The sequence below is a fragment of the Lontra canadensis genome, unplaced genomic scaffold, assembly GCF_010015895.1.
Source record: "Lontra canadensis isolate GAN:19392208 unplaced genomic scaffold, GSC_riverotter_1.0 scaffold7, whole genome shotgun sequence".
In the NCBI taxonomy this organism is placed as follows: Eukaryota; Metazoa; Chordata; class Mammalia; order Carnivora; family Mustelidae; genus Lontra; species Lontra canadensis.
In genome coordinates this window covers 30,119,138-30,145,636 of record NW_022631001.1, presented here as the reverse complement: position 1 = coordinate 30,145,636, position 26,499 = coordinate 30,119,138, and the positions used below count along the sequence as shown (strand labels likewise).

Here is a 26,499-nt window from a genome sequence, read left to right as displayed (position 1 = left end):
CTGCCTGCCCTGTCCTCCTGCTCCAGGGTCCGTGTTTCCTGGGTAACCCTCTGACACCAAGATTTTCAACTACTGACACTTGAGAGGGGCTACTTCTCAGTTCCTGTGTCCCCCGGTGAGAGAGCACCTCCTCCCATCAGTCAGACCGGAACCCCCAAGCATGAGTCAGGATGCCCCTTTGTGTTCCCTTGGCACACTAGAATGTCCTTGTTTATGTTTCTCTCTCTAAGCTGCTCATAGAAGGAGCTGTTATCTCTCAGAGCCTAGAGAGGCACCACCCTTTTGGCTGATGAGGAAGGAGAAGGGGAAGGAGGAAAGAGAAGAAAGGAGATGAGTGGAGGCTACCCCTCTGACCTTCCAGCTACATCGTTTGCCACCTGACTGACCTTAGCTTCTCTGAGCTCTCCTTTCCTTGGGTGAAAATGTAGGTAACATTAAGAGAGTTGTTTGAGAATTCAGAAAGAAAACAACTGTTAAGTATTCAACTGTTAACTTACTTAGTTTTACTTCCAACATCTCAGTCCCCCTAATGTGTTCTGCCCCTCCATCTCTCACATCCCTACACTTGTTCTTCCCTCTTGATATCTCTGGGTTGCTGCTATATTCTCACTTCTCTGCTTGCTCCAGTCTCACTGGCCTCCCCTGCAACCCAGACTCTGATTGTCAGGGTCAGACATGAGGAAGAGGCCCTTGCTCCCCATCACCACCACCCCTTGCTCCCTCACCCTGCCCTGCCTACTTATGAACACCACAAAGGCGATGACTTCCCATCTGTTCAAGTCACTGCTTTATCTCTACTGCTTGGTATGATGGTTGGCCCATCTTCAATAGATGTTTGTTGAATCAATTAATTAATGAATCCTTTCACATGCATTCCCTGAGCTTGCCTCTCCCCCATTTTCTCTATGTCTCCTAGAAACCTCCAAGCATCCTCTGATCCTTTCTCCTGTCTCACCACCTGGCTCCATGCCCACCTGACCCTCTGCCTGGCCTGGCAGTTTCCTCAATACTGATCTCCTTTAACCTACCTTGTGCATGCTGCCGAGTTTATTCTCCTATAACAAAATTTTGCTTGTTCTCCTTCCCTGTTGTGCTCTCTGGCCAGTGACATCAGGGCATTCCGAGCCTTCCAGCAGAGAAGCAATATACGGTAACAATGCACTAGCTTTGGAGTCCATCAGAGCTGTGTCCGCCATCTCTCTGCCACCCGCTGAGCCTCAGTTTCCTCATCTGTGAGATAACACTTGTCTGAGGGTTATTCTGTGTGTCTGGCGCACAACGACAGCAGCTGATATTTACTAACCCCTCACTGTGTGCCAGAACATGTGCTAAGTTTTTGGTAACATTCTTTCATTTAACTCTCCTGCCAACCATTTAAAGAGGGCACTTTAATCCCCACATTACAGAGGAGGAAACTGAGAAAGGCTGAACAACTCACCCAAGGGCTTCACTGTAAGTGGCAGAGTCAGAATTTGCACTGAAGTCTGCCTCACAGCAGAGCCCATCTTCAAATCACACTGTGCACATTCAAAACAAGAACTATCTGCCAGATACCATTCTAACCACAAACACAGCATACTAAGTAACATTATTGTCCCTGTTTTATAAAGGAAGAACTAGAAGCACTGAGAAACTGAGTGGCTTGCCAGAGGTTACACAGCTAGAAAGTGTGAAGCTGGGCAGAACCCATTTGGTTTGGCCCCCGAGTCCACGTCTGCACCCCTGTCCTGTCCTACCCTATTGTGATATATTGCCTCCCTATTGTAGAAGTGCAGTGTGTATTGATGAATTGCTCTATGCTGACATCTGGTCTGGGGGGGGGGTTGTTTAGTTGATTTATTCGCTATCATTCCCTACTGCAGGAAGCTTGCACCCTTTGGACTCTCCTGAAACTATTCTCCCCAGATCTCCAGTGAACGCCTTACTGCTAAAATCAATGGCCGCTCCTCAGCCCACATCCTATCTGAAGTCTCAACAGCCCTAGACACTATCGATCCCTCCCTTCTTGTTGAAATATTTACTCCCTTAACTTCTGTGATACTGCCTCTTTTTTTTTTTTTTTCTTCTCCAAGAAGAATTAAGGTCTCTTCAGTCTACCCCTTAAATGTGACTCCTCCACAGGGTACTACCCTAGAATCTTCTCCCTCTGCACACCTTAGCTGATGGGTCTCCATGCCCACGGTTTTCAGTTACCCCTGGATTTGTCCAAATCCCTATCTCCAAGCCAGACCTCTCTCCCAGGCTCTAGACCTGGAAAGCCAACTGTGCCTGGGACATCACCACATGGCAATCCCAGTGGGCACCTGAGAAACGGCTTCTCTCCTCTGTGGTGTCCTAATGGCACCACTTTAGTAACCAGGCCAAAACCCTGGAAGTCAATCTGGACCCTTCCATTCCATAACCCTTCTCAAAGGGTTAGTGGCCAAGTCTTGTCAACCTCAACTCTTTTATCTGTGTCTTCTTGATCCCACTGCTACTGACCTGGGCTGTCACAGACACATCATACTTGGTCTCCCTCCTCCCATGGCTTCTCTTCTTCAGGCCTCCATTGTCTTGCTAGGATTCCATCCCTTCAGCTCGCCTGTCATTTCTCCCTTTCTCCATCTCTCCCTTCTCCCTGCATCACAGGCAGCATGGAGTGCATAGTCTTGGGATCAAACTGGGGCTGTGTTAACTCAGGAAATTTTTTTCATGCTAAGTCTGTTTCCTCAGTGGAAGACAGGACACCTTCCTCATAGGGTTCTTATGATTACATGAGATACTGTCTGTGAACTGCCTGGCATAGAGCCCAGCACATTGTAAAAGTTCAGAAAAGAGGCTTTTCCCTCACTCATATCTGTCCCCAGCCTCTCCCCGAAGTGGCTCCTGGGCACCAGTTCTCAGGAGGGACGCAGTAGCCTTCCCATGGGCTGTCTCAGGGATACCCTGGGAAGCCAGTTTATCTGCCTTCTCCTCCCTCCCCGTCCTTCCCTTCTTCACCCTCCTCTCTGTACCCCAGCACAGCTCTGCCTCACGCCTCTATTTACCTCCCCACTCCTCTCCAGGCTAGCTATAGCTGGCTCTGACTTCGCTCCCCTCTCTGACTGTAGCACCCCCCTCTCCTTTGCCCTTTGCCACACGGGTGCTCTCTCTTTTGTCACACTAGCTCACTCTCCTGCAGGCTTACCCCCAAGCACCCCACCAGCATTCTCAGTCTCTTCTTCTCCCCATTATGCCTGGCCCTCCCTTTGCTTACCAAGGCTACCCTCTTCTGCCACTTTTGCATCAATCTGCTTTTCTAGTAGTCGTTGTCGTCCCCCCCCCCCCCCCCCCCCCCCCCCCCCCCCCCCCCACCAAGCCTTGTCTTTCTGGTCCCTGCCCCTCCCTGGCCCTAGGACAGGAAGTTGAGGGAGGAGGCCTAGGCGGTGCCAGCTCCCCCAGCCTGCTTCCCTTCTGTACCTCCGCCACTCCTCTACTTCCTTCTGTAGCACCCCCTTCCCTTATGCTCCCCCTGCTTCTCCCCCCCAACCCACCTCTCTTTCCTCTCCCATGTTCCCCCTGCTCCCAGGTCCTGTAGACACACAGGCTGTGGTGGGGGGAGGATTGACATCACATTGCAGGCCCCAATGAACAGCCTTGCCCCTCCCCCTCCTAATGAGAACCAGCTGTGGTTCCAGAGGCCCAGATGTGGGGCTAGAGGGGGAGAGCAGGATGGAGCCAGAGGACAGAGCAACAGGACCAGGACAGTGAGGGCATGCAGTAAGGCACAACTGGATGGGAGAGAAGTGACTGATCTGGGGGAAGAAAGAAGACAGGTCTGGGCAGGAGACAGGTGTCAGGTGAGGCCAGATCTGGGGGAAGGGACGGGACAGACCTGGAGAGGGAAAGAGACAGGAACAGGGAGGAGGAGCAAGTGCTGGGGAAGAGGCAGTGAGAAGCACTGGACAGATGGGGAGATGGTGCTGAGAGGAGAGCTGGAGAGAGGATGAGACAGTCTCTGGAGAGAGTCTGGAGTGCGAGTTTGGAACTGGAAGCCTTGGAGCAGGAAGTGATGAGGCACAGTCCAGACAGAGGCCCCAGGGACCGAAAGGTCACAGCTGCAGCCACAGAGCTGACCACGAGTGCCCCGGCAGCATGTGTGAGAGCATGCCTGTGTGTGGGTGGGTCTTCAAGTGTGTGCGCGCGTGCCTGCCGCTGTATCTGTGCACACTTGGAAGTGCATATGTCTGCATACATGGGAGGGAGGGTGTATGTGAGTATGCCTGTGTGTATGTGTGCGGGAGGGTATCATGGGAATGTGCCTGTCCATGCGAGGCCTGTGAGAAAGTTGCCTTTCTGTGTGCACAAAAGCATGCCTGTGTGGGTCCCTCTGTATGCCTGCATGTGTGTTGGTGGGGCGGGGGGTGGTGTGGAGAGACAAGATCTGTGGGAATGACTATCCCATTTGTGTGTGTGAAAATACACTTCTCCGTAAGGAGGGGTATCTGCATATGTGCATATCTGCGTATATGTTAAAGTGGCCCCTGACCGTATATGTATATGCGTTTACTGTGCCGGTCTATATCTGAATCTGTACATCTGTGTATCTGGCTGTGTGTGGGTCCATGACTTTGTGAGTAGGCACCATTGTGTGTCCACAGTGAGACTGTACTGAGGGATTTTGCTCTGGACAAGAACCCAGGTTGGGTGATGAGGAGGGCAGGCTCTGCACATATTGGAGAAGGGGCATCTGTCTGGGCCTGAGTCCCTCCTCTTCAAGGCTGATCAGTCTCCTGAGCTTTTATCTCATACCATTCATACATCGTTTCGTTCAGAAAACATATTGATCACCTACCATACTCTGTGCTACACACAAAGGCAGATGGGATATCATCCTGGCCTTCACAAAGCTGACATTCTGTCTCTGGATGGGGAGTCAGAGAACTATAATATAGTAATAAAAACACTGACCTCACTGTCCATTATCTTCTCTCCCCACCAATCATAACTGCTTGCTCTCCACTGATAGATTAAATGAATAGGACCAGTTCTAACACCTTGACCCCTAACCCAGTCTCTAGACCTACATCACTGACCTGGGCCCCTGGGCCGTCCCTGTATACTCAGCCTCTCCCTCCACTGAGTCAGACCTATGCTCACTCAGACCTCCTTGTTCTGAATTCCTCTGACCTGTTATCCCATGTGGCAATTCCATGAGCTCCTCAGACTTGAGTCCCCAAGGACAGGGGTCTTAGTGCAGACAGAGAACCCCAGAATGCTGAAGCCCAGGATGAAGGGATCCATCTACCAGGAGGATGGTACCCGCTCAGCTCTAGGCTCTTTGCTTCCATTGCCTCTAATTCTCACAGAATCATCTAGATTGGAAAATAACTCGAACTCTAGAATCCCTGCTCTTTTTATTGCCTCACACAGGTGGGAGAGATGGGGTTGGAAGTGTAAGCAAGAGGTCAGAAACTCCCTTGGGAGGACAGGCAGTCCTAAAGCAGAGCTAATACATTAAACCTGAGGACACACTTCTGTAGCCACAGGACGGACCATGTTGCCTCAGGGACACAGGCTCTCATTGTGTTTGTCTTCTGAGTTGGCATGTCCACAGATGTTTCTGTCTGCGTCAACATGTGAGTGCGGTTGTGTAGAATTAAAAGGCTCTGACCATGCATTCAACACTGATTGACTGCTCACACTGTGCTGGACAGAGACAACCAAGACCATGAACTTGCTGCCCTCAAAGGGCCTGCAATTCAGGGCTGCTGTGCAGTTTGTTGTCAGCGTGACCAACAGCAGTGGGAGTCCAATAGAGGGTAGGAGGGGCTCCTGCAGGTGTGGGGAGAGAGAGGTCACGGAAAATTTCACAGAATACAGGGCATTTGAACCAGATCTTGAAGTCTGAGTAGGAGATGGCCACTTGGAAAGGATATTTAAAGGGTATCTCAGGACAAGAGAGTAGTACATACAGGGCAAGGAGTGGGAAGGAGCTTGGGGATGGCTTTAGTGTTGGGATGCAAGGTGGAGGACAGTAAAAGGGGGGTGCTCTGGAGAGGCAGCAGGGCTCAGAGCAGGAAGATAGATTAAGGGAATTGTACTTTATCTTTTGGGTTAGAAGTTTTACACCTAGTGTCCATGAACCCCCTGAAATTGCAGATACGGTTTGTGTGTATGCGTATCTGCATTTTTTTTTTTTATGGATAGGGGCAGCAGTTTTCTGCAATCAGTAATGGGGGACCCTTGGAAGCCTCTCTTCAGGAGTGATTTGGTGAAAGCTATGTGGATAACTCTGGTCAGGTGGAGATTGGTCAGACGGTCCAAGCCAGGAGGCAGGGGGAGCAGTTAGGGGCTATTGTAGGAATCAAAAGGAGAGATGACAGTGCTCAGACCGGGACAGTGGCGGTGCAAAGAAAGAGGAAAGGGCGGACTTGAGACATATCTCATTGGGATGGTCTGGTTTCAATAACTAACTGGAAATCAGACTGAAGAAAAGCAAGGAAGCAAGGAGTTTCTGAGTGGTGGTGCTGCTCACAGTATAGAGAATGGAGGAAGAAAGTCAGCTTGAGGAGAGGGTTACAGATATGTTGTGAAGGAAGTCCAGTATATAGCTGGCCATGTGTCTCCAGAGCTGGAAGTGGAAGGAAACTGGAAAGGCGTCAGCAAATAGTGCATAAAAAATAAATGATACAGGGATACTTCAGTTGGTTAAGCTGGCTGCCTTTGGCTCGGGTCATGATCCCAGAGTCTCAGGATTGAGTCCCACATGGGGCTCCTTGCTCAGCGGGGAGCTTGCTTCTCCCTCTGCCTCTGCTTGCCACTCTGTCTGCTTGTGCTCTCTCGCTCTCTCTGACAAATAAATAAAATCTTTTAAAAAAGAAATAACTGATGCAATTGAATCAGGAATAGATAAGATCACCCAGGCAAAATAGGGAGGAGAGTTGAAAAAGATGTGGCCCAGAATTGAGGCCTGAACAGCACCAATTTTTTTTAAAGATTTTATTTATTTATTTGACACAGAGAGAGAGAGAGAGAGAGAGAGAGATCACAACTGGGCAAAGAGGCAGGCAGAGAGAGGGGGGGAAGCAGGCTCTCCGCTGAGCAGAGAGCCCGCCGTGGGACTCAATCCCAGGACCCTGAGATCATGACCTGAGCCGAAGGCAGAGGCTTAACCCACTGAGCCACCCAGGTGCCCCATGAACAGCACCAATTTTTGAGGGATGGGCAGAGGAAGAAGAACTTGTGTAGGAAATTGAGGGGTGGACAGAGAAGTACAATGGAAGCAAAAGGTGGGATGTTACCATGTGAAGCCAGGAGGAGTAGGCTCCAAGAAGCCAATGACCAGTGATCCAGTGTTCCAGAATGATCCAGTAAGAGGGAGATTTAAAAAAAAAAAAAGTGTTCATTGGATGTAGAGCATGGAGATGATTGGAAGTCTAGTGAGAGCCTTGTCACAGGAGAGGAAGCCTCATGGCATGGAGGGAGGAGGATGTGAGAAGTGAGAAACAAGGAAATGAACTAACCTTGCAGAATGGGCAACCTCTCCACTGATGCTCCTCTCCCTCCGTCACTAAGGCCTTCATTATGGGGCTTGAGGTCTCCTCCCTCTTGAACTTATGCAGTATTTGAAACCCTGGCTCCCCTTAGCCTCAGAGGCACTGGCCTTCTCTGGGTTTCTTTTTGTCTCCCTCTCTGGCCAGTTAAGAATACCTTTTTCCAGTTGATGGTTAAGGCCAGAAATTTGCCTATCATCCTTGACTTCTCATAATCCCTCATCTCCTGCCTTTAAGCAGTCATCAAACCCGCCTGTTCTACCTCCTAAGCTTCCTGCAGACCTATCCACTTCTCACCATTTTGATTGCTAACATTCATCCAAGTCACCATCAAAACACCGCCATCACCTACACTCCCACAAGTGTGTTATAGGGGCTGCCCTAAGATAGTGGTCCCATGTGCATGGGTTTCGTTTTCCAAAGGGCACCTATCTATAGAGATAGTCACAAAATGTATTCATATCACAGCACCTCTTCTTCAAATGCTTTTGTGGCTTCCATTTGCCCCTAGAAATAAATCCAAATCATCCTTATGACTTCTGAGTCCCTGCCCCATTTCATACTCCCTCCCCCCAGCACTCCACCTCTCTACACCTCACACACATTGTCCCTTTTCACCCCCAAACACTCTCAGCCCTTTCTTCACTATAGACCCTAGGCCTTCCCACTGTCTGTCTGTTCCCTCTTCTGAATACTCTCTCCTTTCTGTAACCCCCTTTTGCTGCCCACCACTGCCTAGCCAACACCTACTCTTTAGGTAGATCCTGACTTGGAGGTCACGTACTCAGAGAAGTTCTCCCTGACTCCCTGACTATGGCAAGCCCCTCTTCTATATATGCCTTCAGAGCTACCTGTACTTCTTACAGCCCTTATCACACTTGTAATTACTTGTCCAGTCCCTGGACTATGACATCCCTGAAATCAGGGACTGTTTCCTTTAGTCACTCATGTGTGCCCAATCCCTTGTTGAATGGAGGGGGAAGTGAGGCTGAGGGAATATATACATATTCCTCTATACTGGAATTCCTATATACTTCTGTTATATATATGTAAAACATATAACATATATGTATTTTATATATAAAACACACATGTAATATATAAGACATTTTTATATTACATGTTTTACACGTGTAATGTTTTACATATATGCATTATATGTTTTACAAGAATATAATGGTTGAAGGTGAAGGTTGATGATTCAGGTAAGGTTACCAAAAGCACATAGTTACCTTTAGTCCTGAATAAGAAGAAAAATGAGAAAGGATTGGCCATATTTTTAAGTCCAGACATGAAAGGAAGGGAGTCCAAGGACGTTGAGACCTGAACAATAAGAACAAAACAACCTGCTGGGGATCGGGGGAGGTTAGGGTGGGATGGGGACCTGCCAGGGTAAGACTGGAATAGGTGCTGAGGAATTCTGAATCAGGAGCTTCTTGGGTCTGAGATGGATGTGCGGCAGCACAAATGCTCCACGGAGGGGCTGAACATGCCAGAGTCTCACTGTGGCATAGATCCCCAGTCTCCCTGGACCATTGATTCCACGCCCCCCCATCCAACCATGACCTTTTCCCTTCTGCTTTTCTCCCAGGTCAGGGAGCCTGAGCTGGAGCCAGGGCCCAAGTTGGACCTGATTCAAAGCCTGAGATCAAGCCGGGCCTGGCGCCTGGTCTGGAGCTGGAGCCCAAGTCATAACTGGACTGTCCCTGTCATGCAGAAGAAGGCGGGCATTGCACCTTCCTGCACTGGCATGCAGAGCTCCAGGCCCCCCCTGGTACCACTGCTGCTGCTGCTGCTGCTACTGGGGGCCAGGGTGTCAGGTGCCTGGGGTCAGGCCGGGAGCTTGGACCTACAGATTGATGAGGAGCAGCCGGCAGGCACACTGATTGGGGACATCAGTGCAGGGCTTCCACCAGGCACAGCAGCACCTCCCATGTACTTCATCTCCGCCCAAGAGGGCAGCGGGGTGGGCACAGACCTGGCCATTGATGAACACAGCGGAGTGGTCCGTACAGCCCGCGTCTTGGACCGTGAGCGGCGAGATCGCTACCGATTCACTGCAGTCACTCCTGACGGTGCCACCGTAGAAGTGACTGTGCGAGTGGCTGACATCAATGACCACGCTCCAGCCTTCCCACAGGCTCGGGCTGCCCTGCAGATACCTGAACATACAGCTCGTGGCACCCGATACCCGCTGGAGCCTGCTCGTGATGCAGATGCTGGCCACCTAGGAACCCAGGGTTATGCACTGTCCGGTGATGGAGCTGGAGAGACCTTCCAGCTGGAGACACGTCCTGGTCCAGATGGGGCCCCCGTGCCAGAACTGGTAGTTACCGGGGAGCTGGACCGAGAGAACCGCTCACACTACATGCTGCAACTGGAGGCCTATGACGGTGGTTCACCCCCCCGGAGGGCCCAGGCCCTGCTGGATGTGACACTGCTGGACATCAATGACCATGCCCCAGCTTTTAATCAGAGCCGCTATCACGCTGTGGTGTCTGAGAGCCTGGCCCCTGGCAGTCCTGTCTTGCAGGTGTATGCATCTGATGCCGATGCTGGTGCCAATGGGGCTGTGACTTATGAGATCAACCGGAGGCAGAGTGAAGGTGATGGGCCCTTCTCCATTGACGCACACACAGGACTGCTGCGGCTGGAGCGGCCACTGGACTTTGAGCAACGGCGGGTTCATGAACTGGTGGTGCAGGCAAGGGATGGTGGGGCGCACCCTGAGCTGGGCTCAGCCTTTGTTACTGTGAACGTGCGAGATGCCAACGACAATCAGCCCTCCATGACTGTCATCTTCTTGAGCGCTGATGGCTCCCCACGAGTGTCTGAGGCTGCCCCACCTGGCCAGCTTGTTGCTCGCATCTCTGTGTCAGACCCAGATGATGGTGACTTTGCTCATGTCAATGTTTCCCTGGAGGGTGGAGAGGGCCATTTTGCCCTCAGCACTCAGGACAGTGTCATCTACCTGGTGTGCGTGGCTCGGCAGCTGGATCGGGAGGAGAGGGATGCCTATAACTTGCGGGTTACCGCCACAGACTCAGGCTCACCCCCGCTGCGGGCAGAGGCTACCTTTGTGCTGCATGTCACCGATGTCAATGACAATGCGCCTACCTTTGACCGTCAGCTCTACCGACCTGAGCCCCTTCCTGAAGTTGCACTGCCTGGCAGCTTCGTGGTGCGAGTGATGGCCCGGGATCCTGACCAGGGCAGTAATGGTCAGGTCACCTACAGCCTGGCCCCTGGTGCCAACACCCGCTGGTTTTCCATCGACCCCACTTCAGGCATCATTACCACGGCTGCCTTGCTGGACTATGAATTAGAACCTCAGCCACAGCTGATTGTGGTGGCCACAGATGGGGGCTTGCCTCCCCTTGCCTCGTCTGCCACAGTCAGTGTGGCCCTGCAAGATGTGAATGATAATGAGCCCCAGTTCCAGAGGACTTTCTACAATGCCTCTCTGCCTGAGGGCACCCAGCCTGGAACCTGCTTCCTGCAGGTGGGTAAGTCCTGCACACAGTGGGATGCTGCTGTGGGCAGGAGTGAATTAAAGGGTCACAGAGGACCTCAGAACAGAAACCAAGCTTTACAGGTGTATCTGTTTATGGTAACTCACGTCAGAGGGTGTGATCCTATCCTGTGAGCTCCACAATCTGTGCAGAAGGTGAAGGCTCATGACAAGAGGAGAAAACAGGGTGCAAGAGCTGGGCCAGGTAAGGCAGCTGAGAGAGTTAAGATTGAATCTAGAGGAAGAAGTATCCTGTGGTGTCAAGAAGTGAGAGAGAGGGTGTGGTACAAAAACAATGAATACTGTTATGCTGAAAATAAATTTAAAAAAATGATTTAAAAAAAAAAGTGAGAGAGAATCTATAAAATCTCAAAGTTGTTCTGAAAGGCAGAGATGGTGATTCTGTGCACCCATGTGGCTCCTGCTCCCCAAGAGAGCTGCCAGCATTTATGGAGCCCTCATCCAGTGCTGGGCTCTGCTGGAAGAAACCCCCATCCCTCTCCGTAGAGCTGAGCCTTGATGAGACGTTTGTGCTCTGGCACAAGGATGAGAGATGACAAGAACTATTTGTGAGATCCCAGATCAGGAAGACCTCTCTGAGGAGGAGGTGGGATAGGAAGACCTCTCTGAGGAGGAGATGGGAGCACCGGACAGACTCTGGGAGCCACAGAGTGCCTGCAGGTCAGGCCTGGAGGAGACAGAAGGGGCATGAAACTGAAAAGGCAGGCTAAGCCCAGATTACAGAAGTCCTTGGACACCAAGCTTTAAGGAGGTTAGGACTTTACTTCAAAGGCAAAGGAGGTCGCTGAACTTCTTTGAGTCTTTTTCTTTGAAAGGGCATGATTAGATTTTGTTTTTGTTTTTCTTAAACACTATGTTTTTGGAACAGTTTTAGATTCACAACAAAACTGAGTTGAGGACAAAGATTTCCCATATACCCCCATCCCTATTCATGTAACACCCCCCCGCCCCCCCGTTATCTGCATCCCCACCAGAGTGGTTCATTTGTTCCAACTGATGAACCTACAATGACACATAATCATCCCAAATCCCAAAAAAATAGTTTACCCTAGGGTTCACTCCTGATGTACATTGTATAGGTTTGAACAAAATATATAACATATGTATAATGGATGTATATGACATGCATTACAGTATTATACAGAGTAGTTTCACCATCCTAAAAATCCTCTGTGCCCTACCTTTTCATCCCTCCCTCCTTCCTACAGATTGTTTTTTTAGGAAGCTAACTTGCTTTAAAGGTGAAGGATGGGTTAGATCAGTGGGTAAGTGATATATTCAAGAATTAACTTTCCCACTATAAGCTTGGTGCTGTGCTGGTCCCAGGGAACAAAGAAAGGACACAGTCTTGTTCCCAGGCAGGTCCGAGCTAGACAGGGAGACACACCAGTAACTAGTGCTGCATCACATGGCATATGAGGTGCTGTGGAAGTCCAGAGAAGGGGACGTTTGAAGAATCAATGAGACTTTGCCAAATGGATTGTATAGATATAGGGATGGGGATTCCAGGCCTACAGACAGAGCTGCAGAACCTCAGGATGTGCTCAGGAGACTGCATTGTTCAGGTTGGCCTCAGCTGTTCCGCTAAGAACTGCAGAGAGCTGAGACAAAATAGTAGACAAGGACCAGATTACAAGCAGGTCCAGATATTGTCTAATGTCCCCTCCAGGGGGCAAAAATCACTCCCAGTTGTGAACCACTGCTTTATCTTAAAAATCACAGGGGGCTGGGGCTCTTGGGTGGCTCAGTCAGTGAAGCATCTACCTTCCACTCAGCTCGTCATCCAGGGTCCTGGTATCCTCAGCAGGGAGCCTGCTTCTCCCTCTCCCACTCCCCTGCTTGTTCTTGCCCTCTCTCTCTTCTCTGTCAAATAAATCTTTTTTTTTTAAAGAAATCATTTAAAAACCCACAGGGGGCCAATGAGGGGTTCTAGTCAAATCTGATATGTCTTTTGGGAGGACTGTTTTGGCTGCATCATGGAGTATGGACGAAGGACTGAAAACAGGATGTAGGAAGGCCTCTTAGGAAACTAGTGCTTGAAGTCTTTACATCTCAGAAGTCCACCATATCCCTGAGCATCTTCTCAGGGTCTGCCTATTGGCCTAGACTTCAGGCAGTGCCTGGACCCAGCTGATGCCTTGCCCTCTGGCTAGACTCTGGGTATTTGCCTGCCTGGTGCTGTCCAGCTCCCATCCACTTTCCCATGTGTTTACTCTCCCTCTTGGCACAGGACCAATGGGTGACAGCTTCTAAATTTCTTCTTCACTAGTGCTTGAAGTAAGAGAGCAACTCTCCAGAGGGTTTCCTTGAGTTTTCACTCTTAGTAACTATACGCAATGAGAGTAAAAATGACTACAGTGTTTGTATCTGTTAGAAGAAGTCTTAATATTGGATGCATTAAGTATACATTTATCAAGTATCTACCATGTGCTAGTCATTGTCTTAGGGACAAAGAATACAGTAATGAATGAGTCATTACCCCCTACTTCATGGTGTTTATAGTCTAGAGGGGAGATTATTGTGCAAAGAAATAGTTGCACTGCAATAAAAATTTAAAAAAAAAAAACTTCCATAACGGAGACTTATGTGAGGTACAGACAGGCAATTTGAATGCATCCCCAAAGAGGTGACACTTAAGCTGAGACTCACAGGCTGAGCAGGAGTTTGTGAGAGGGCTGGATGGTGGGGGAGAAGGGGTCCAGGCACAGGTGACATGCTCAGAGCAGAGGGAGAGCCTGACTTGTTCAGAAGCTACAAGTAGCTCAGTGTCTCTGGAGTTCAAGGTGTGCAGTGGGTGAGTGGGAGGTGGGAGTGCAAGTAGGCCACCCAGTGAGGAGCCAAGCCAAGGGTTTGAGGACTTTTCTTTAGAGAACATTGAAAATTTTCGAGGAGAAGTTTAATATGACCATATTTGCTTTCTCAAAAGATGCTTTTGGTAGTTAGTATAAAGTAGTGGTTCATGATTGGGAGTGATTTTTCCCTCTGGAGGGGACATTAGGCAATGTCTAGAGACTTCTGAAGGTCACAACTGGTGGGATGTTACTGGCACCTAGCACATAGGGGCCAGGGATGCTGTCAGATATCTTATAGTGCATATGACAGCACCACGACAAAGAATTATCCGGTCCAAACTGTCAGACATGCTAAGGACCAGAAATCCTGGAGTGGAGGACAGATTAGAGGGCCAGAAACCTATGAGAAGGGAATCACAATAGTCCAGGGGAGAGATGACTCAGGCCTAAATCAGGACAGTGATAATGGTGATGGAGAGGAATAGACAAATAGGAGAGATAATGAGGATTTACTTAGTCCCTAGTTGATTGATATACCAGGAGAGGAAAAGGGAAGAACAGATTTCTGGCTTGAGCAACTACGTGGATGGAAGAGTCATTAGAGGGGGTTGGAATGATCATGAATTTAGCTTTGGACAGGCTGGATTTAAGGTGCCTGTGGGACATCCAAGTGGAGATGTTGAGCAGGCATCTGGATGTACAGGTCTGGAGCTCAGAGGACTGGTCTAGGTCAAAGTGCAGACAATGGTCAAAGCCACGGAAGTGGAAGAGAAGGTCCTGAGGGAGCATGTGGAGTGAGAAGAGGCCAAGGAGAGATTCCAGGGAGCAACAGTGTGTGAGAACAGGCAGGGGAAAGGGAGGCAGAGGAATGTGGAGGGGACGGTAGTGGGAGGAGAAGCAGGCGACACCTGGAAAGGAGGTCAGGACGGGGTAGATGCTGTAAGTTTGTGGTCTGGAAGGAACTTCAGAAAATTCACAGATAAGGGTCTTTATTTCCTCCCTGAAATACTGCATTCGATGAGAGCTAGGGAGTGGGTGGGGACAAAAGGAGAGAGATGAGCACGAGAAGGAGCTGACCAAGGTTGGACTGGGAGGCAGGGCTGAGAGCCTGCTGGGAAGGGAGACAGTGCGTTTGCAGTGGAACCTCTAAGCAGGAGCTGCACAGGGCGGGATGTTCACTTCTGCCTTGGTCATTTCCAGTCAGTGGCCCCTACGCCTTTTGGGGTCACTTCCTGACAACTTCCCCTGACCACTATGTATTGCTTTCTTCCTGCAACGAGTCAGAGGGCAAAGGTCTTTAACAGCTTCTGGAGATGGTGCCACAGCTGGGCTGCAGCCTGCCTGGATTGATGCGGGGGGATGTTTGTCTCCTGGGATATCTGGGCCCACAGCCATAGTAAAGAGTTGGAGCAGGAGCTGTTTCCAGGGTCAGCCATGGCAGGGTTTTTGAGTCTCTCTGGAGGGTAAACAGTGCCACAAATCACTTCCATCAAGGGCCGGGGCAACAATCAGAAGTCCTTGGCTAGCCTTCTCTCTGAGGAACATTTTCTGGCTAAGAAGAGGGAACTCTCCAGCCTCCTCTTACAGCATGACATGACCCTAGGACCCCTGTATCCACAGAGAGCACTTTGTCACAGTCTACAGCAGTCAGCACCAGCTAACACACTGTCAGAGGTCTAATGTGCACCCAACGTATAAAAACTTAGTTTGAAAGAAGGTTTTGTTGTCAGGGTAATCAGAATGTCCATCTACTCATTCAACAAATATATGCAGAGAACTCCTGTGTGCCTGGCCCTGTCCTGGGCTCAGAAGCTTTCAGAATGGTGTCTCCTGCTGCCCTGGCTCTGAAATGTTTAGAGGCTCCTGACATTAATGTCCAATAGTTCAACTTTTCCTGAGCCAGTCTGGGGGATACCCAAGAATTAAGCAGGAGAGCCTTCCCCTACTTCTTAGTTTTGAGGAGCCCCCTGGACATAAGACCTTGACTTCCCATAGACTAGCCATTCTCCCTCTCTCACTTCCAGGGTGGTTCTCATCATGGGCAGATTCTGTATTTCTAAATTTGTGAACTCTCTAAAATTTTATTGTAACCCCCAAGTTGATACTCACGGAGCTTTTGCAGTCGTTTCCCGACATGTGCAGAACGATGAGAAATTCAAGTGGACTGGTGGGCACATTCCAGGCAACGCTCTGCCTTCATGTTTCAGCTCATACTGTAAACAACGGTCCCTCCCGCAGTCTATTTAGTGCCACATTTTTCACATTTTTGTCCCTTTTGTTTGGTGATTTGCTCTTTAAAATGATCCCCAAGTGTAGTGCTCAAGTGCTGTCTCGTGTTCCTAAGCACAGGAGGGCTGTGATGTGCCTTATGAAGATAATACATATGTTAGATAAGTTTCATTCAGATGTGACTTACAGTGCCATCGGCTGTGGATTCAATGTTAATGAATCAACAATATATATTACATTAGGTGTCTTCAAACAGAAACACACTTAAAACAAAGTTATATATTGACCAGCTGACAAAAATGTTGTGACTAGAAGCTCACAGGAACCTCAACCAGGTGGTGAGGTCTGAGGCGGTGAGGTTGGGTTTTGGCCCACATCCTACTTGTCCCCTCTCTGTATCCTCTCTCCAGAGACCCTGGCACCCAGCTGGCCCAGGGCCTGCTCCTTCTAATTGCCACTTAGCTCTGGATCTTCTGGTCAAAAAGAAGGGGCATCACTCACCCCAGCCTCTCCCTAGGTGACAGCCACAGATGCGGACAGTGGTCCATTTGGCCTCCTCTCCTATTCCTTGGGTGCCGGACTTGGTGCCTCAGGGTCTCCCCCGTTCCGCATCGATGCCCACAGTGGTGATGTGTGCACAACCCGGACCCTGGACCGAGATCAGGGGCCCTCAAGCTTCGACTTCACAGTGACGGCTGTGGACGGGGTGAGTGGGCAGACTGTGGACAGGTTGGGATGTTGGGATAGGGCATTTACCAGAGCCAGACAGGGCCCATCTGACTTACTGCTGCCTGTCTCCCTAGGGAGGCCTCAAGTCCATGGTATACGTGAAAGTGTTTGTGTCAGACGAGAATGACAACCCCCCGCAGTTTTATCCACGGGAGTATGCTGCCAGTCTGAGTGCGCAGAGTACACCAGGCACAGCTGTACTGAGGGTGCGTGCCCATGACCCTGATCAGGGACCCCACGGGCGACTCTCCTACCACATCCTGGCTGGCAATAACCCCCCACTCTTTGCCTTGGATGAGCACTCAGGTGAGGATCCTCCCACTCCCAGGGCTTGTCCCCGGACCCCTCTTCCCACCTACTTAAATGAAGTACTGCCCCCCTTTCCCATAACCTTTCTACCTCTATGCTGTTTCTTTATGCACTCTGCTTCTGTCCCTTCTCCCAGGGCTGTTGACAGTAGCCTGGCCCTTGGCCAGACGGGCCAACTCTGTGGTGCAGCTGGAGATTGGGGCTCAGGATGGAGGTGGCCTGCAGGCAGAGCCCAGTGCCCGAGTCAACGTCAGCATTGTGCCTGGAACCCCTGTGCCACCAGTATTTGAGCAACTACAGTATGTCTTTTCTGTACCAGAGGATGTGGCACCAGGCACCAGTGTGGGCATAGTCCGGGCGCACAATCCACCAGGTATCAGTTATCATTATACCCTTCTGGTGCTCTACCTAGCCACTCCAACATAACCCATCTCAAAGTACCCTAGAGTATCACACCATAGATAGCCGCAATATAAAACATGCAGGTTCAAATCCCCAGCATATCCCTGGCACAGTGCAGGCACTCGCCTTCATCCGCAGGCACATGAAGTATCACCTTAGTGCCACCCAGCATCTCTGCCACCACCTGCCCCTCCCCCTAATAGTTTGAAAGACACAGTATAGATAGTCCTTAGCCCTCCTTGAGATCAGAGTCTAGGCCCCAACTCAGTAGATGTCTCCATCGCTTTCTTGACTCCTCTCTCCTTCCCCTAGGTCGCTTGGGGTCTGTGACTCTTGCCCTATCAGGCGGGGATCCCCGAGGACTCTTCTCCTTAGATGGGGCCTCAGGGCTATTACAAACACTTCACCCTCTGGACCGGGAGCTGCTGGGACCAGTGCTGGAGCTGGAGGTGCGGGCAGGCAGTGGAGTGCCCCCAGCTTTTGCTATAGCTCGGGTGCGTGTGCTGCTGGATGATGTGAATGACAACTCCCCTGCCTTCCCTGCACCTGAAGACACAGTGTTGCTGCCACCAAACACTGCCCCAGGGACTCCCATTTATACACTTCGGGCTCTGGACCCTGATGCAGGCGTTAACAGTCGAGTCACCTTTACCCTGCTTGCTGGGGGTGGTGGGGCCTTCACTGTGGACCCCACTACAGGCCATGTACGGCTTATGGGACCTCTGGGGCCCCCAGGGGGGCCAGCCCATGAGCTGGAGCTGGAGGCCCGGGATGGAGGCTCCCCACCCCGCACCAGCCATTTTCGACTACGGGTGGTGGTACAGGACTTGGGGACCCGTGGGCTGGCTCCTCATTTTGACAGCCCTACCTACCGTGTGGACCTGCCCTCAGGCACCACCCCTGGAACTCAGGTCCTGAAAGTGCAAGCTCAAGCACCAGATGGGGGCCCCATTACCTACCATCTTGCAGCAGATGGGCCAAGTAATCCCTTTGGCCTGGAACCACAGAGTGGTTGGCTATGGGTACGAGGAGCACTGGACCGTGAGGCCCAGGAGTTTTACACACTGAAGGTAATGGCAGTGTCTGGGTCCAAAGCTGAGTTGGGGCAGCAGACAGGCACAACCACCGTGAGGGTCAGCATCCTCAACCAGAATGACCACAGTCCCCGCTTGTCTGAGGAGCCCACCTTCCTGGCTGTGGCTGAGAACCAGCCCCCAGGGACCAGCGTGGGCCGGGTCTTTGCCACTGACCGAGACTCGGGACCCAATGGACGTCTGACCTACAGCCTGCGACCGCTGTCAGAAGACAGCAAGGCCTTCCGCATCCACCCCCAGACTGGTGAGCACTGGGGCCCAAATTCTGAGACCTCATAGCCTCATCCTCAGCCTGTTGAATACCCAGAGAAAATCCCCAGACCCCTGCCTTTAGGACCAGGACTGAGCCTGGACTTTCACCCTGGTTTTACCTCCCACTCCCTAAACCCCAGCTTCTCAGCTGCAGGCCTCAGGCTGTACATCCCTAGCTACCCCATACATGATCCCTATCCTGCACTCCCAGGAGAAATGACCACACTCCAAACCCTGGATCGAGAGCGGCAGAGCAGCTACCAGCTCCTGGTGCAGGTGCAGGACGGGGGGAGCCCACCCCGTAGTACCACAGGCACCGTGCACATTGCAGTACTCGACCTCAATGACAACAGCCCCAGCTTCCTGCAAGCTTCTGGGGCTGCTGGCGGGGGCCTCCCTATACAGGTATGTGAAGTGGCAGAACCCTGCCCTGAAAAAATGCGAGAGGTCATGGGGGGTCTCCCCACAGAGCTGTAGGTGTAGGTAAGAGAGACCGGCTCTTGAAACAGGTGTGAGAGCAAGAAAGGGGCTCTGCCTGCATTCAAGTGAGGGGAACTTGATTAACCCTGAGATATCTCAAAAACAGGAAGGACACAGCTATTCGTGAGTTGTGTGTCCCCACAGGTACCAGATCGAGTGCCTCCAGGAACACTGGTGACAACTCTGCAGGCTAAGGATCCAGATGAGGGGGAGAATGGCACCATCTTGTACACACTAACTGGTATGGGGAGTGGTGTGGAGAGAAGGAAGTTGGTGGGGATGGCATGACCTGCCCAGCTCTGGGAAACAGGCCTTCACTCTTCTTCCTCTGCCTGTTCCCAGGTCCTGGCTCAGAGCTCTTCTCTCTTCACCCTCATTCGGGGGAGCTGCTCACTGCAGCACCCCTGATCAGAGCAGAGCGGCCACACTACGTACTGACTTTGAGTGCTCACGACCAAGGAAGCCCCCCTCGGAGCTCCAGCCTCCAGCTGCTGGTGCAGGTACCACTGACCTTCCTTAAATCTGTCCACTTCTTGTCAGCCACAGCTTTGGGCTCCTCCAAGAACTATGCCTTCGCAGAGTTCTTATGCCCTCTAGTCAGGCTACTCTGACTACCCTTCCAGCTACCCAGCCGGCCAGCCCAGACCCCTTTTACACGGGTCCCCCTGATTCTGTCCTTCCTCCTCGGTCCACAACAGGTGCTTCCCTCAGTTCGCTCCGCTGAGCCCCCACCGGATTCCTCAGAGCCAGACCCAGCGGCTCCAGTGCCCGTCGTGTTGACGGTGACAGCGGCGGAAGGGCTGCAGCCAGGCTCCCTGTTGGGCTCTGTGGCATCGCCGGAGCCGGCAGGGGTGGGCGCACTTACCTACACGTTGGTGGGCGGCGCCGACCCGGAGGGTACCTTCGCGCTGGACGCGGCCTCGGGGCGCTTGTACCTGGCGCGTCCCCTGGACTTCGAGGCGGGCCCAGCGTGGCGTGCTCTCACTGTGCGCGCTGAGGGGCCGGGAGGCGCGGGTGCGCGGCTGGTGCGCGTGCAGGTGCGCGTGCAGGACGAGAACGAGCACGCGCCGGCCTTCGCGCGCGATCCGCTGGCGTTGGCGCTGCGGGAGAACCCAGACCCTGGCGCAGCGCTGTACACCTTCCGTGCATCGGACGCCGATGGCCCGGGTCCCAACAGCGACGTGCGCTACCGCCTGCTGCGCCAAGAGCCGCCGGTGCCTGCGCTGCGCCTGGACGCGCGCACTGGCGCCCTCAGCGCGCCCCGAGGCCTGGACCGGGAGACCACACCCGCCCTGCTGCTGCTCGTGGAAGCCACTGACCGGCCCGCCAACGCCAGTCGCCGCCGTGCAGCGCGAGTCTCTGCGCGGGTCTTTGTCACAGATGAGAATGACAATGCCCCCGTCTTTGCCTCGCCCTCACGTGTGCGCATCCCCGAGGATCAGCCTCCCGGGCCGGTGGCGCTGCACGTGGTAGCGCGGGACCCGGACTTGGGCGAAGCCGCACGCGTGTCCTATCGCCTGGCAGCTGGCGGGGACGGCTACTTCCGGCTACACTCCAGCACTGGTGAGTTGGGCAGGGAGGAGGTTGGGGCGAGGGAGGGTGCTGATGGGAAGTGAGTGTTGAGGTTCCTTTCCAACCTGCCCTACTGCTCACCTAGGAGCGCTGTCGGTGGTGCGGTCCCTGGACCGGGAACAGCGAGCTGAGCATGTACTGACGGTGGTGGCCTCCGACCACGGCTCCCCGCCGCGCTCAGCCACGCAGCTCCTGACGGTCAGTGTCGCTGACGTCAACGACGAGGCACCCGCTTTCCAGCAGCAGGAGTACAGTGTCCTCTTGCGTGAGAACAGCCCGCCTGGTACTTCCCTTCTCACTCTGCGGGCAACCGACCCAGACCTAGGTAAAACCTGAGCGGATGAGTGGAGAGGGTAACTGGGCAAGAAAGGGTATATTTACCCTCTGATCTCCCTCCATGTTGCCCCTTCTCAGGGGCCAACGGGCAGGTGACTTATGGAGGCATCTCTGGCGAAAGCTTCTCCCTGGATCCAGACACTGGAGTCCTCACAACTCTTCGGGCCCTGGACCGGGAGGAGCAGGAGGAGATCAACCTGACAGGTACACATTGACTGGATCTGAAAAGCCTGGGGTGTTGTAAGCACCACTATTACTTGGGCAGAACCCCCAAACTACCTTCTAGTAGCTTCCACCTATTCTAGCACAGCGTGTTATATTTTCCTATCCCTTTGGGGAGGCAAGTGTTGGTCAGATAGCAAGGTGACCTGACTTCTAGGCTGTTGCCATTATGATCACACAAACTCTCAAATACATAATGCCACAGCTCTGTCCTTTAGGATTCCCTCAGATTATACTGTGGCCATCTAACAGAAAAACATATTGGTAGTGAGTACCATAGAGGTTAAGTGACTTGTGTAAGCTAACACACAGCTTGGAGGTGGTAGAGCTGGAACTTGAACCCACATCTTTTGATACCTTGTTGAGTGCCTTTTCTGTCACACTACGACTAATCCAAGATCCATCTTGCATGCAGTAAGATATGAGAAGTGGGAAGAAAAAAAGGTCTTCTGACATGTATATTTATGTGTGCATGTACACATGTAGGCACCCATGTACTTGCAGAATGTGGAGAGACGGACATTTTCTGGTTCATATGTGCACCTGGTGAGCATGTGTGAATGCTGTGTTGTGTGGGTTTCTCCATGGATGGGAGCAGGCTACATCTTACTGATTTTGCTTCCCCACAGTGTATGCCCGGGACAGGGGCTCACCCCCACTGCTGACCCATGTCACAGTGCGAGTGACTGTGGAGGATGAGAATGACCATGCCCCAACCTTTGGGAGTGCCCACCTCTCCCTGGAGGTGCCTGAGGGCCAGGACCCCCAGACCCTTACGGTGCTGCGGGCCTCTGACCCAGACGTGGGAGCCAATGGGCAGCTGCAGTACCGCATCCTGGGTGAGAACTGTCCCACACCTGCCAATCTAGCGCCCACTTGCCCAGTTCTACTCCTTGTGTGCTTATGTCAGTCTCAATGTGTCTGGGTTTCCTTTCTCTTTTCTTGGTCTTCTACCTTTTCAATCATGCATATATGTGTTTGAGTATCTCTTTCTATGCCTTTTCAGCTCTTTATATCCCTCTCTGTCTCTATTTTCCTGTTTCTTTCCTTTTTCTTTCTTATTTCTCCCTGTGGAGCACTTATTCTCAAACTTTTTGGTCTGAGAAACCCTTGATATTTTTAATTTTTTTAAAGATTTTATTTATTTATTTGACAGACAGAGATCACAAGTAGGCAGAGAGGCAGGCAGAGAGAGAGGGAGGAAATAGGCTCTCCACTGAGCAGAGAGCCCGATGCGGGACTCGATCCCAGGACCCTGAGATCATGACCTGAGCTGAAGGCAGAGGCTTTAACCCACTGAGCCACCCAGGTGCCCCGATATTTTTAATTTTTGAGAACCTTGAAGAGTTTTGTACATGATATCAATATTTGTTGATGTACTAATATAACAAACATATAATATAAATGCATGTGTATTTATGTATGTAATAACACATGACATCAGTATTTGCTATATTAGATATTAAAGCTGAAAAAATCTTAAAATGCCATTGTAAAAAGCCAGTGAATATCCTGCTTATTCTATTACTTTATAGGCACAAAGAAATATTAGAGGTTCAAATAATTTGTTGGACAGCAAAGATTATAGCAGGCGTAACTAAAAGTAAGCAAGTAAAAATTGAATGAGTCTGATGCCTGGGTGGGTCAGTCGGTTAAGCATCTGCCTTCAGCTCAGGTCATAATCCCGGGGTTCTGGGATCGAGCCCCATGTCGGGCTCAGCAGGGAACAGCTTCTCCCTCTACCTGCTGCTCCTGTGCTTGTGCACGCTCGTGCTCTCTCTCTCTCTCTCTGTCAAATAAATAAAATCTTTAAAACAACAGCAACAACAAAAAACTGAATGAATCTCTGAAAATACGTTTATGCTCTAAACTTTCTATATTCTAGAAGACATAAGAAATTGTAAGCACACATTGCATTACTACCCAAGTGATGTCATCACTTGTCATGCAGCATTCGGACTCTACTGTACATTTGTGAGATACTAAGAATTAACAAAGACATATAATGTTTTAATATTTCTAGAAACTAGTTTTGATTATATACTCCCTGAAAGGAGTCCCCAGACCACACTCTGAGAACAGCTGCTTTTATAGTATTCTCCTTTACCATCTGTGGTTCTCTTTTCTGCCTTTCTCCCAGTTTCTCTCCTCTCTACCCCTTCCCATTTACTGTTGCCTATAAATCACCCTCACTCCCATGGACTGACACATCTTTGTCTATGTGCACATGTACTTCTCTGCAGATGGGGACCCATCAGGAGCCTTTGTCCTAGACCTAGCTTCCGGGGAGTTTGGCACCATGAGGCCATTAGACCGAGAGGTGGAGCCAGCATTCCAGCTGCGGATAGAGGCCCGGGATGGAGGCCAGCCAGCTCTCAGTACCACTCTGCTTGTGACAGTGACAGTGCTGGATGCCAATGACCATGCCCCAGCCTTCCCTGTGCCTGCCTACTCTGTGGAGGTGCCTGAAGATGCACCTGCAGGGTCCTTGTTGCTGCAGCTACAGGCTCATGACCCTGACGCTGGGGCCAATGGCCGTGTGACCTACTACCTGGGTACAGGTGCAGCAGGAGCCTTCCTGCTAGAGCCCAGCTCCGGGGAATTACGCACAGCCACAGCCCTAGACAGAGAGCAATGTCCCAGCTATGCCTTTTCTGTGAGTGCAGTGGATGGTGCAGCTGCTGGGCCCCTGAGCACCACGGTACCTGTCACCATCACTGTGCGAGATGTCAATGACCATGCACCCATCTTCCCCACCAGTCCCCTGAGGCTGCGCCTGCCCCGCCCAGGCCCCAGCCTTAGCACCCCGACCCTGGCTCTGGCCACTCTGCGAGCTGAAGACCGTGATGCTGGTGCTAATGCCTCCATCCTATACCGGCTGGCAGGCACGCCACCTCCTGGCACCACTGTGGACTCCTACACTGGTGAAATACGTGTGGCCCGCTCACCTGTAGCCATGGGCCCCCGGGATCGTGTCCTCTTCGTCGTGGCCACTGACCTTGGCCGTCCAGCTCGCTCTGCCACTGGTGTGGTCATTGTTGGGTTGCAGGGGGAGTCTGAGCGTGGACCTCGCTTTCCTCGGGCTAGTAGTGAAGCCATGCTCCGTGAGAATGCTCCCCCAGGTGGGTCCTCAACCATGTCTCCCAGCTTTGTATCCCTGGATGGGCTGGGGTTACTCTCTAAAAATGTCTTATAATCTCCTTCAGTGCTCCCATTCCAACCAATGTCATCCTCTCTGCAGGGACTCCCATTGTCTCCCCTAAGGCTATCCATGCGGGGGGCTCAAGTGGACCAATCACTTACAGCATTCTCAGTGGGAATGAGAAAGGGATATTTTCCATCCAGCCGAGTACAGGTAAAGGGCAGGAGCAGGGGCTCTGTGAGATGACAGGCTCCTTGGGGAGATCCTCTTTGGGCCTGAAAAGGCCCTAGATGGGGAGGGTCTGCCCTTGAGGAAGGGGCAACAGAGAGGGAGGCTCCAGGGCAAGCAAGGGCTATCTGTGATGCTTTCTGCCTCCCCCCAGGAGCCATCACTGTTCGATCAGCAGAGGGCCTGGACTTCGAAGCCAACCCACGACTGCGACTGGTGCTGCAAGCAGAGAGTGGGGGAGCCTTTGCTTTCTCCGTGCTGACCCTAACCCTGCAAGATGCCAATGACAATGCTCCCCGCTTCTTGCGTCCCCACTACGTGGCCTTCCTGCCTGAGTCCAGGCCCTTAGAGGGACCCCTGCTGCAGGTGTGGGATATGATGAGAAGATGGGGGACAGGGCTGGCCAGACTTGTCTATGGCCAGTCCAGTGCCAGCAGCCTCCTCCTCCCACCAGGTGGAGGCAGATGACCTAGACCAAGGCCCCAGCGGACAGATCTCCTACAGCCTGGCCGCATCCCAGCCAGCACGGGGATTGTTCCACGTAGACCCAGCCACAGGCACTATTACTACTACAGCCATCCTGGACCGTGAGATCTGGGCTGAAACACAGTAAGGCCTGGCCCTTTAGATTCCAAGACCCCATCCTGGCTCCATCCAGTTTCAAGCCCTGCCCTGAATCCCTCTCAATCTCTAGGCCACATCCTGAGTCCCCCAGATTCCCAGACTCTCAGAAGTCCTCCTAGCCCTGCCCAGGGTTCTCCCTTATCCCCCGGCCCCATCCCTGACTGTGCTCTGTGTCCAGGCTGGTACTGATGGCCACAGACAGAGGAAGCCCAGCCCTAGTGGGCTCAGCTACCCTGACGGTGATGGTCATCGACACCAATGATAATCGCCCCACCATCCCCCAGCCCTGGGAGCTCCAAGTGTCAGAAGGTGAGGCCTCAGTAAAGTGAGAGGTACAGAGGGTGGTAGGGTAGCACTTTACCCCACCCTGGGCTCCAGGGGTGTCTTGGACCATGCCAAACATACTTGTCCCATGTATTGCAGATGCACTGTTGGGCTCAGAGATTGCACAGGTAACAGGGAATGATGTGGACTCAGGACCGGTGCTGTGGTATGTGCTGAGCCCATCTGGACCCCAGGATCCCTTCAGCATAGGTCGCTATGGAGGCCGCCTCTCCCTCACGGGCCCCCTGGACTTTGAGCAATGTGACCGCTACCACTTGCAGCTGCTGGCACATGATGGGCCTCATGAGGGCCGTGCTAACCTCACAGTGTTTGTGGAGGATGTCAATGACAACGCACCTGCCTTCTCCCAGAGCCTCTACCAGGTACTGATGCCCTGAGCTGACCCCACACCTGGGCCCAGGGTTGTTCACATTGGAAGTGGCAAGGCTAGAAGTGTCTGAGGTGGGCTGTGTGTTGGAACTGACCTGAGGATGGGAGGGTCCCATCTCAAACTAGCCTTCCAAGTCCTAGAACTTTGTCCAGGTTCTTCATCCTGTGCTTAGAAATGGAGGAAGGTGGGCAGTTTGGACATTGAGCATGGGCTTCAAGATGGCATGGATGATGGATGCCAAGCAGGCTTCATGGGACCAAGCCCCAGAACATAGGCTGAGTGGACAGTAGGGCAGCTGGGAAACTTGGCCATAAACACTTTTCATCA

At 52.0% G+C, this 26,499-nt stretch overlaps 1 protein-coding gene across 2 annotated transcripts in view; it reads left to right on the top strand.

Moving 5' to 3' along the window:
- DCHS1 (dachsous cadherin-related 1) overlaps positions 1 to 26,499 on the top strand; it is a 45,489-nt gene that overhangs the window by 15,434 nt on the left and 3,556 nt on the right. For both annotated transcript variants that reach the window (XM_032853341.1, XM_032853342.1), the window contains exons 2-19: positions 9,106 to 11,016; positions 16,585 to 16,773; positions 16,871 to 17,102; positions 17,242 to 17,478; positions 17,820 to 18,845; positions 19,065 to 19,258; positions 19,478 to 19,574; positions 19,676 to 19,833; positions 20,032 to 20,896; positions 20,991 to 21,230; positions 21,320 to 21,445; positions 22,093 to 22,302; positions 23,707 to 24,585; positions 24,705 to 24,818; positions 24,988 to 25,199; positions 25,288 to 25,442; positions 25,636 to 25,766; positions 25,881 to 26,164. In XM_032853341.1, the coding sequence (XP_032709232.1) occupies positions 9,106 to 11,016; positions 16,585 to 16,773; positions 16,871 to 17,102; positions 17,242 to 17,478; positions 17,820 to 18,845; positions 19,065 to 19,258; positions 19,478 to 19,574; positions 19,676 to 19,833; positions 20,032 to 20,896; positions 20,991 to 21,230; positions 21,320 to 21,445; positions 22,093 to 22,302; positions 23,707 to 24,585; positions 24,705 to 24,818; positions 24,988 to 25,199; positions 25,288 to 25,442; positions 25,636 to 25,766; positions 25,881 to 26,164 (7,260 nt within the window). The remainder of the gene's footprint in view (positions 1 to 9,105; positions 11,017 to 16,584; positions 16,774 to 16,870; positions 17,103 to 17,241; positions 17,479 to 17,819; positions 18,846 to 19,064; positions 19,259 to 19,477; positions 19,575 to 19,675; positions 19,834 to 20,031; positions 20,897 to 20,990; positions 21,231 to 21,319; positions 21,446 to 22,092; positions 22,303 to 23,706; positions 24,586 to 24,704; positions 24,819 to 24,987; positions 25,200 to 25,287; positions 25,443 to 25,635; positions 25,767 to 25,880; positions 26,165 to 26,499) is intronic.